The sequence below is a fragment of the Falco punctatus genome (assembly GCF_963210335.1).
Source record: "Falco punctatus genome assembly, chromosome: 16".
Lineage (NCBI taxonomy): Eukaryota > Metazoa > Chordata > Aves > Falconiformes > Falconidae > Falco > Falco punctatus.
In genome coordinates this window covers 310,458-320,673 of record NC_137596.1, presented here as the reverse complement: position 1 = coordinate 320,673, position 10,216 = coordinate 310,458, and the positions used below count along the sequence as shown (strand labels likewise).

The 10,216-nt window shown below is 57.9% G+C and overlaps 2 protein-coding genes across 3 annotated transcripts; one reads left to right on the top strand and one right to left on the bottom strand.

Annotated features, from left to right (window-relative positions):
- Positions 1-8: 8 nt before the first annotated feature.
- Positions 9-4,454, bottom strand: LOC308054332 (putative claudin-24). The gene has a single exon (XM_080366954.1). It carries the CDS (start codon positions 4,332-4,334, stop codon positions 3,660-3,662), a length of 675 nt encoding a protein of 224 aa, XP_080223080.1. The 5' UTR covers positions 4,335-4,454; the 3' UTR covers positions 9-3,659.
- Positions 4,455-4,584: 130 nt separating this feature from the next.
- On the top strand, positions 4,585-10,166 carry LOC308054316 (G protein-activated inward rectifier potassium channel 4-like). 2 transcript variants are annotated; one of them, XM_080366917.1, is made up of 4 exons: positions 4,601-5,694; positions 6,374-6,591; positions 6,703-7,891; positions 8,120-10,160. In XM_080366917.1, the coding sequence occupies exons 2-4, from the start codon at positions 6,418-6,420 to the stop codon at positions 8,467-8,469; spliced, it is 1,713 nt and encodes a 570-aa protein (XP_080223043.1). In that variant the 5' UTR covers positions 4,601-5,694; positions 6,374-6,417; the 3' UTR covers positions 8,470-10,160. The 2 variants fall into 2 exon arrangements, with proteins under 2 accessions (XP_080223042.1, XP_080223043.1); XM_080366916.1 differs by having other exon boundaries at positions 4,585-5,694; positions 6,374-7,891; positions 8,120-10,166.
- The last annotated feature ends 50 nt before the right edge of the window (positions 10,167-10,216 follow it).

The window sequence follows — 10,216 nt, the reverse complement described above, 5'->3', positions numbered from 1 at the left end:
GCCTGTGACAGCAGCAGAGCAGGAGACCAGCTCCTCTGGTGGGCTGGGCTACAAGCTGTCTGCTCTGTCAGCTGTGTTTATAGCTTCCTGGCTGATCAGCGACCAGAGATGATTCGTTCAGGTCTTGCCAAGCTCCTGCTAGTGTGAGTCAGAGTTGTGCGATGAGGAAGCAGGGAGCAAGGGTGGGTTGCATTCTCTATCGTGTGGGCAATCATGCGTGCAGCTGCATATTTTGCTCAGGTCAAGCAGGCGTTCACCCTTTGTATTTTAACTGGTGAAAGAAAACACACAGGAGTCTTCTCCTAAGAAAGGCACAGGCAAATAGCAGCGGCAGTGACAAGGGACAGGATGGGGCTGTAGAGATTGTCTCCTGTGCTACAGCGGTAGCTTACTCGTTAAGGGTGATGGCACCACCCCGAAGGATCACACTCTCAGATCGGAAGGCAAACTTCCTTCTCACCTGTGGTGGATTTTCAGTGCTGGATTAGGATCGGTGACAACTGCAAGGGCTAGAATACGCTCCCTTTTTTTGTTGGGAGGGGGGGGCGTGGCGTGGCATTGATTAATTTTCTGCAAAAAGCCATGCCCCATTTGCATTTCTTTTTGTGGGCAGCCTGTACTCAGGGTGGAGCTGTGGCAGTTGTATTAAACCAAATGTTCTGAGTAAGTGGAGTGGGAGGATCCAGTTTGTTAGGACTATGCAGATTTTTCTAGAACTGCAATAAAAGCATTTGTTCTACATTAGAATGAAAACGCTCCCTCCGTGTTTTTATTTTGTTCCGGTGCTATGCCTTCAGATTCCTCCTGGCTTCAATATGAAGAAAGGGAACTGGTGGGGGAAAAAAAATAATGATGCTGGCAAAGTTAGGCAGACATTTCTGCAGCGTGATGAAGCTCCCACATGGTCAGCATGGTGCGTGGGCCCACAACTCATCGTGCCTCTCTTCTGAAGACAGCAGAGCACTTGGGAGCTGCTGGGACAGGAATGTGCTTTAGCAGAAAAGCGGGAGTTTGGTGATACTGAGCATAGCTGGGCTCAGGGCAGGCGTGCAGAGAAGCGTGTTGGGGAGAGGCTGGGAAGGCAGGTCCTGAGGCAATGTCTGTGTTCATTGTCGATGCTGGGGGGTTTCTTCTGAGCCTTGTTCTTTGGAGCAGAGGATCCATTCCAGAGCCCTTTGCTGCCTGAACTCATGAGGGTTTGGAAGAGGTAGTCTGCCGCTCCCCAGCAAGCAGCAGCAGATAAGCATTTGCACTAAATTAGTAAAGAGGAGGGAAAACGGCTCTCTTTCTCTAGCCAGAATCTCTATTTAATTTATTAATTGGGGAATTGAAACATTTAATTACATATGGAGCTGATAACATGACCCTGTGCTATAATGGCACCCTTTTACCTGCTGCTGCTGGCACCAGTTTGACAAAATACTTTTTTTCTTGTCAGCAGTGTACGAAGAGGGGAGAGGCGTGCACAAAGGTGAGGGGTTTTTTCCAACTAATTAGACGGCTGTTTCTAGGACTTGTTCCTGGTACAAAGTTTGTTGTAATTAGCAGAGCTATCTTTGAATGGAAATTGTCAGCACGGTCCCACCGTTCTGTCAGTGTGTGCATTTCCCCGTTTAGGAATGAACGGTTCCCGTGGCGGAATCTTGCATTCTCCCGGTTATTTTATGATAAAGCAGAAGCGCTCTCATCTGCAGAGACTCAAGCTGCCCGTGTCCAAACAGCAAGCTGTACTTCTTCCAGGTACTGTAATGCTGCGGAGCCAGGGCTGCTGCTTTTTCAGGTTTTTTCTGTCATTGTGGCAGCGTGAGGAAGGTCCAGCCCTCCAACTTGCTTCTCCGGGTTCTTTGACTGCAGTGAAGGAAAATGCTGAACTTTTGAGCAGAGACCGCAGGGCCATGGCACCGCACCCTTGGTAACTGTGCTTACTCCTCCTGGCTGGCAGCTGACTTGTTATTTCTAGACAGCTTTTGCAATGCTGTTGTGTCATTCTCACTTGGCAGTAGGATGCAGGGTTTGGGGGAGAATCCTGAATTAGGAGAATCCCGTTACTCTGACCATCATGAGACAGTAGCTTTGCCCTGTTCTTTGTGTTGCTGCCAGAAAGTGAAATATCCAGGTGATGTCTGAAGCCTTCTTTAAAAAAGTAAAAAGCAGAGACTGAGCGCTGGTCGGTGCCTGAAAGCCATGATACTTGGATCAGGCTGGAAGTGGGGAGCATTTTGAAGCTGGAAACCTTTGCTCAGTGTCTCATCCTCACCTGTGCCCTTAGGAAACGGGGTTACAGCCAAAGCAGACTCTGCTTTCTGGGCTTGTCAGAGCTGCCGAGAGCAGCGCTTGGCATGCGCAGCTCTTTGGAAAACGTGCTCCCCTGCCAAGAATGCTGCCCTCTTGGCCCCTCTGTTTTACCTCCCTTGATCTTCACCAGGGAGGGCTGAGCACCCGCCTCTCCTCTCCTCGATCTCTGCACAACCAGCTGCTGTGCCCCAAGCCCAGGCAGCGTGAGAAACCCCTGGCAGTAACCTCTTTCGCCCTGCCCACCTGCTCCTTTCTCTCCTCATCAGCTGAGCGAAGTGCAGGTTTCAAAAGGAGACTTTTGGAGGAAAGCGGACTTTGCTTCCCCCAGGAATGCCGGTGTCGGCTGGGGGCTTCCTTGAGTTCAGTCACGCGCCTGTGGCTTTTAGCCTGTGGGGATTAAACCAGCAGTGAACTCTGTTTTTAACCAGTGCTGTAGCAAAGGGCTGGCTTCTGGCAGGGCTTTGGGTGTTAATCCAGCCTGATGTTCCATGCTTTTGGTTGCACAGAGATGTGGAAGCAGGCTCTATTTTTACAGTGGAAAGGGGGGAAAATGCAGAAGAAATGGGTAAGAAGACCCATAAAATACCACTTGCCTCTTGCACACAGGTAAACGATGCAGTTGAGGAATTTGCTGCATGCAGGTCTGTGGCATGCTCACAACTTTATCGTCTTAGCCGTCAGAAGGTGAGGCTACTGCAGGGGGTACGGCTGCTGGCATCCTGCCTTTGCAGTGGGAATGGTCTTTGGTACCACCTCATCTCTCATTTTCCCTGTCTCCCCCTTTTTTTCCACCCATCCTCCTTCCCCACCCCCCCACCCCCATCTTTTCTGGACAAACCAAAGTGTCCTTGGAGCAGCAGCACTGTCCCCCACAGCTCCCACCCTTCCTCCCTACTCATGCTGTGCCTCGTGCAAGGTGCAGCTGTACATTCAGAGCATGGAAACATGCTGCCAACAACCATGATAATTTATTGCAATTACATCAGAGTGATACGGACATGCAAGGAATGAGCTGCTATGCTGGGGTGTAGCCCTTAACCACGACAGGCTTGGTTAGAGAGGACTGGCAGAGGATGCAAATGCAGGGTCATCAGTGAGTGACTCGGCCACAAATGTCACTAGGAGGACAAAGCGCTGCCCACTGCTTGGCCTCTGCCTTGTTGTCTTCCCATGCTGGCTCAGCGAATGCCACGGGGAGAGCTGTTGCTCCTTAAAAAAGAGAAAAAGTGAAGCAGACACACAGAGGAAGGAAAAAAATCTGCAGGTCTGCCATAGGAATTAGCAAATCATCCTGTAAGAGATGTGGGGGCCGTCCCTGCCACAGTAAGAGCCAGGAGGCATGCAGGGCATGGCACCCCAAGTGCCTAGATGACCAGGTCTGCGTTTTTGGGGTACAGGTGGTGGCCCCCAGCCGGCCTTGCCACGGTTGGAGCCTGGTGGCAGGCAGGGGCCTGTGGCATTGCGGTCCTCATGGAGCAGGCACTGCAGGCGAGGAGCAGCCCACCGGCGGCGAGGAAGGCTCCAGCAAACCACCCTAGGAAGGTGGCCTCCCCAAATTCCCACCGGGGGACAATGTCGGGGACGGTGTTGTCCCAGAAGTCGAGGACAGTGTTGTAGGCAACCCAGGAGACCGGCGCCAGGGTGGCCATTGCCGCTGTTCCGAGTGCTGCTCCCCCGGTGAGCAGGAGCCGCTGCTTTAGCTTGGGTTTGCCCTCGCAGGCTCTCCAGCCCTCCAGCCCCGGGGCAGCCAGGAGGCACCCCAGCAGCCCCAGCCCGTTGGAGAGGCACATCAGCAGGCGGGAGACACGCAGCTCAGGGGGCAGCGCCAGGAAGGAGCCGTGGGCTCGGCACTCAACCGCCCCCTCCTCCCGGGCAATGCAAACCTGCCAGAGCCCCATGGTCCAGACCTCCAGCTCGTTCAGGTCCAGGTTGAGGCTCTTCCAGAGTGGCACGAAGGTGGTGACACAGGACGAGACCCACCCAAGAAGGGCCAGCAGCATCCCCCCAGCCTGCGCCTTGGCCCGCCAGCTCCCGGCCATGCCGATGCCGCCCCGCTAACCTGCGGGCTGGGATAAGCCGCCCTGAGCGGCGCCTGCGGGCATTAGCGCTTGTGGAGCAGCGTCCGCCCCGCCGCCGCGTCTGGCGCCTGGGGGAGAGGATTCAAGCCTGTTCCTTGGACGCTGGGGTGTGGCCACGGTCATTTTCCAGCCATTGTTGTTTTTTTCACGCGAAAAGCAAAGCGCGCCTGGCTGGGCAGCAAAAGCCAGGTGCATCCCTGCCGTGACTCCGGCCAGGGTCCCGCCGCTGCCTCACTGTGCCCAGGAGGGTTAAGCCAAAGCACGCAAATCCTCCGGGAGCAAGAGCCTTGGCAGAGAAAGCACCTCTCAGCAGCGGCAGCTCCAGCCGCAGTGGGACAGGGAGGGGACCCCGAGGCGGGACGGAGGCACTGGGAAGCCGGCATCAGGCTCTTCTCAGGAGAGCCCGAGGCATTGACCTTCATTTAGTCGTGAAATAAATCTGCAAAGGAGCCTTCAAGAGGTGCGTGGAGGATGGGGACGTCCAAGGGCAGGGGGGTGACTGCCCACCGCGAGCAGGCAGGCACCTATCACCCTGTCCTGCACCCAGTGCCTCACCAGGGGACGCGGTTCATGGTGCTTGACATGAGCAAACTCTTGCCCGGGAGGACAATGTGCTGCAATAAAATAAGATGGGGGGGGGAAAGGGTGGGCCATATCGTCAGGAAAATCCCAACTTTGTGCTGGTGCTCGGCTCCCATCCACCCCCGCATGCATCCCCTCTGCGGGGTCCAGCTTGCAGATTCATCTTCCCTGGGAGATTAGTGACTAATCTCTCCTTCATCTGCTGTCTTTCTTATCAACGGGAGTATTGGGGGGTCAGGCTGGAAATTACTGAGTCTTGCTGGTGCTGGGGTTCTGGCCCTGGTGGGCATCGGGAGGGACCTTCACAGGGGTCTCCCAAAAGGAAGGGGTGAGGGAGCACGGACCAAGAGGGAGAGGAGCAACATCTTTCAGCCCTTGCTGATGGTCCCATCCCAGAGAACGGGAGAATGGCCAGGAAGCCATCCTGAGATGGCAGGGAAACCCCTCCTACTCCTTCCCCCGGGCATCGGGTGCGCCTACTTCTTCTGATTAAATCGTCTCAAGGTAATTGTGCCTGTCATTGAGACAGATTAACAGGCGACCTTCTGCCGCTGGAGCAGGATTGGTGGCCAGCGCGAAGCTCCCTGTCCTTCCCTCCCACCGGCCACAGTGGCCCAGCCCGGCAGAGGATTCCCACCGCAATGGGTGGTAAGATGCCCGGCAGCAGCCGGGGCAGAGCGGGAGCCACCAGCCGAGAACGACGTCTGCCGGCCTGGCACCTGCTCCGCCTGGACATGAGGTGGGTGCCGCCCTCGCCCAGGGGTCTGCACAGGGTGCGGGGGTGGGGGGGGTGGGGGCGGGAGATCAGTCCGGAGGCTGATGTCCTCCATTGCTGCATCAAGGACCACTGGTCCTGCTGCCTTGTGGCAGTGCTGGATGCTTGGAGGAGGCAGGGCGCCCACGCTCCCCCTCTCCGTGGGCTGCTGCTCTCCGGGCTGGGTTTCCAGGAACACGACCACCCTCTCCCCGTGGGGAGACTCATGGCTGGACTCAGTCCGTCCTGAGGCACCCAGCTGCGGAATCTGCATCTCCGATCATGGGCTGTCCTTCCTCCCATGCCTGGGGGCCCGTTTCTGCTCTGAGCTCATGAAAGGACCAGCAGCTACAGACCCAGCCCGGGATGAGCACGGAGCAGAGCTGTGTGCGCTCACCCGGAGCTTGCCCACTGCTGGGGCTGCTCCCTGCCGGAAGCGGACGCCTCCTTCCCGGCTTCTGCAATACAATTATGGCCCCTAATGGGCTTAGCCATCTGGTGCCAGCCTGTAGCCACCCCGGCACAGCTCTGTGGCTGGCACGCGTGCTGCCCGGCAAGGGAAGTCCCACCAGACCCTGGCCTGTGAGGGATGCAAAGAGGGGCCAGAGCCCCACGCCATTCTCCGGGTCCAAAATAACTCCCAGCTTTGTGTCCCCCGTGGCAGGACCCTGCGCCTAGCCCGGGGCTGAGCCCCCGCCCGGCACTGCCATGGTGCTCCCCTGCACCCGCAACAGTGTCGTCGGCAGCTGGCTGGTGCCTGAAGAGCCCCGTGGCCGCAGCAACTCCATCCCCCCGGCACAGACCCCCACGGCCAAGCACATGCTGGCTTACCTGCCCCGGCCGCCCACCGACACCAGCCGGTATGGCACCTTCCCCCAGAAGGTATGGCTTGCGCCAGGGCTCCTGGGCATCCTTTGGACAGGATGCTGCCAGGCGGTCGCGGTTGTTGTCAGAGGCGATTTCTCACCGACAGGCTCCTTTCCCCTCCTGCAGCCTGAATTCCCGGTCACTCCTGATGCTCTGGCAGAGAACAGCCGGCAGCAAGCCGCTGCCACATCTGCCAAGAGAAGCATCCCGATGCCAAACTACCCACACCGACACCACCATGGTGGCATCATCTCTGGTGAGTCGTCCCTGCCGTCAAGCCGCGGCAGCATGGTGGCCACCCAGCACCATCCTGGCGATCCATCCTGGTGCCCACCGGCCACCCCACAGGAGGCGGGCACCCGCTTTTACCCACTGCACAGGCTGAGTGTGGCCAACATCCCCAGCTCAGCACGCAGCAAGAGCCCTGCCCGCGGCACGGCAGTCCCCACCCCAGAGGGGCTGCAGAGCCGGCGCCGCAAGCTGATGGAGGAGGACAGCCCCATGGTCCAGGCCAGCAAGCGGCAGCGGCAACGCTACGTGACAAAGGTGGGCAAGTGCCAGGTGAACCTGGGCAACATTCAGGAGAAGAAGCGGTTCCTGTCAGACATCTTCACCACTATCGTGGACCTCAAGTACCGCTGGTTCCTCTTCGTCTTCATGATGTGCTACATCATTACCTGGGTGGTCTTTGGCACCATCTACTTCTTTGACGCCTGGGTGCGGGGTGACATCAGGCACCGGGGCGATCCTGAGTGGCGGGCATGCATCGAGAACGTGGACGACTTCATCTCCGCCTTGCTCTTCTCAGTGGAAAGCCAGCGGACTATTGGCTACGGCTCCCGGATGGTGACGGCCAACTGTGCCGAGGGTGTCATCCTGCTGATGGCACAGTCCATTGTAGGCTCCATGATCGATGCCCTGATGGTGGGCTGCATGTTTGTCAAGATCTCCCGGCCCAAGAAGCGTGCCCAGACTCTCATCTTCAGCAAGAACTGTGTCATTTCCCGCCGGGACGAGAAGCTCTGCCTGATGTTTCGCGTGGGGGACCTGCGGGACAGCCACATGGTGGACGCCAAGATCCGGGCCAAGCTGATCAAGTCCCGGCAGACGGCCGAGGGGGAGTTCATCCCCCTGGAGCAGTCGGAGCTAAACCTGGGCTATGACACGGGGGAGGACCGCCTGTTCCTGGTGGAGCCCCAGATCATCTGCCACGTCATCAACCACCACAGCCCCTTCTGGGACTTGTCAGCTGAGTCGCTGCGCCGGGAGCAGTTCGAAATCATCGTCATCCTCGAGGGCATCGTGGAAGCCACAGGCGAGTGATCTGCGGGGGTTGGGGTGGGAACAGATAGCCACCCTGGCGTCCTGGGGATGCTGGGTGAGCCTGGGCTCCAGGCTGGCAGCCTGGCAAGAGATGCCTGGGGCTGAAACCAGCTCCCCTCAGCAATGGGTGACACAGGGCTGGAAGCCCCTCGTTAGGCAGCGGTCAGTTCGTCGCTGCACTCTGCCCACCGGCAGCAGCTCAGCCATTGTCTCACTGCAGGAATGACGTGCCAAGCCCGCACCTCATACACAGAGGACGAGATCCTCTGGGGGTACCGCTTCGAGCCCTGCATGTCCTTGGAGAAAGGCGCCTTCCGGGTGGACTACAGCCGCTTCGAGATGACCTTCGAGGTGCAGACCCCAGCAGCCAGCGCCAAGGAACTGCATGAGCTGAAGGAGCTGGAGCACCAGGAGCACTCCACACTCAGCCTCTACTGGGACCACCTCCTGCAGCCCTGCGCCCTGCCAGGGCCTGGGCTGGGTGAGGATGCTCTCGCCAGGCTGAGCGTCCCTGGCAGTGTGGCTGAGGGCAGCCGGAGCAAGCTACTGGAGCAGGAAGCCACCGCCTGAGCCGCTCCTGGGACGGGACACCTGGCCGTGCTTGGTGGGTGCCCAGCGGAGGGTCCTGCACCGACAGTGCCATAGCCCACCCTCCCTCCGTGGGGCTGAGCCCTCCCACCCTCGACCCCAGCCACAGCCACATGGTGTTGTTTTTGCAAAGTTGTTCCTGCGTAACAAGAGCCAAACAATGGGTGATTAAAGTGTATTTTAAAACAAAAACCCACACAAATAAATCAGCAGCTTTTGCTTGGTTTGTACGCTTGGCAGGGGCTGCTCAGACCCCACACCGGGGCCGCTGGGCACGGCACGGGGGGCTGGCCACTGGGCGCGGGTCAGGAGTGCAGGCTGGCAGGGAAACTCTCCTGCCCCCCACTCTTGTCCCCCCACGTAGTAACAGAGTGTGACCCTGGGGTGCAGTGGGACTTGGCGCTGAGAGTGCATGTGTGACCCTACACACACAGCTCCAGGCCCGCCCCCCTGCCCCACATGTGGCTCTAGACCCCCACTCACCACCCTGCAGGCTCAGACATCGCCCCATGGCCCCCGACACCCCAAACTACCCCCCAGTCCCACATGTTCCCACCCCAGGGCCCCCCCATGATGTCATCACACCCAGCGGTGCTGCTAGGGGCTGGGACACGGTTTAATAAAATTAAATCAGCATAATTCAATTATTTGCATTAATAGAATTCAATTAATAGTGTCAGGCAGGTCCGTATTCATTCCTATGCAGGGCAAGGCCCGGCCGCATGGGGTGACACCCAAGGGTGCCATCACCCAGGGGAGGGCTCCCACCCTCCAGCCCTGTCTCTATCACTGCTGCCTACTCTGCTAATTACAGAAACTGTGTTTCTGCACCCACCTGGCTGCTGCTTTGCTGCCCTGGAGGGGTGGGTGCGGGGCTCAGCCAGGGCCAGGAGTGCTGTACCAGCATCCACAGTACAATGCCACTGCCCCATCACGGCGTGGTGTGCAACATGACCCTTTAGATAAAAATAAAACTGTAAATTTATGTGTGTGCATATATACATATTTAAAGTTCACACATCCTGAGCCCAGCTGGGATGCCATCACCTTTCCCCTCCGCCCCCGCCTGCCAAGCACTGCACTTTGTATCCATCCCCTGATGGGAAAGGGGAGGATAAAATCCTTCTGGTGTCCTTTGCTGTACAGCACCTTCACTTTTTCTGTATTAAATTACCATTATCTCAACCCACTAGTTCTTGTTCATTTTATTTTCTGCTTCTCCCCCTCCCCTCAGCCCACCCTGCTTGCGGGGGGAGTGACACCTGCAGCCAGCCAATGTCAACCCACCACTGTGGGGGCGACCATGGATATATTACAAAATACATATATATATGTATGTGTGTGCATATATATATATTTAAAAAAAACCCACAAACATAGCTAATGCGCTTTCAGCCTGTGAAGAGGCATAGAAACCACGGTGGGACATGTTGCAGCTGGCAGCGCCCCAAGGGTCCCTCCCACCTCCCGGGGGCTGGCTGGGAGCTGCAGCCCCCCACGGAGGGCATCGTCCCGCACCCTGCTTAGTTGGTGGAGTCGGGTGGCAGCTGCAGCCCACGCACCCAGGGTGGGGGTCAGCCGGGTGGCTGGCACCTGTTGAGCCAGCTGCCCCACTCCAAGCCCACCGCAGAGCTGCTCGCAGCCGCCCCCTCCCCACTTGCAGCTGCTGGTACCCCCATGGTGCCCCACCAGGCACCAGCCACCACCCCCAGGGCCCCACATGGCACCC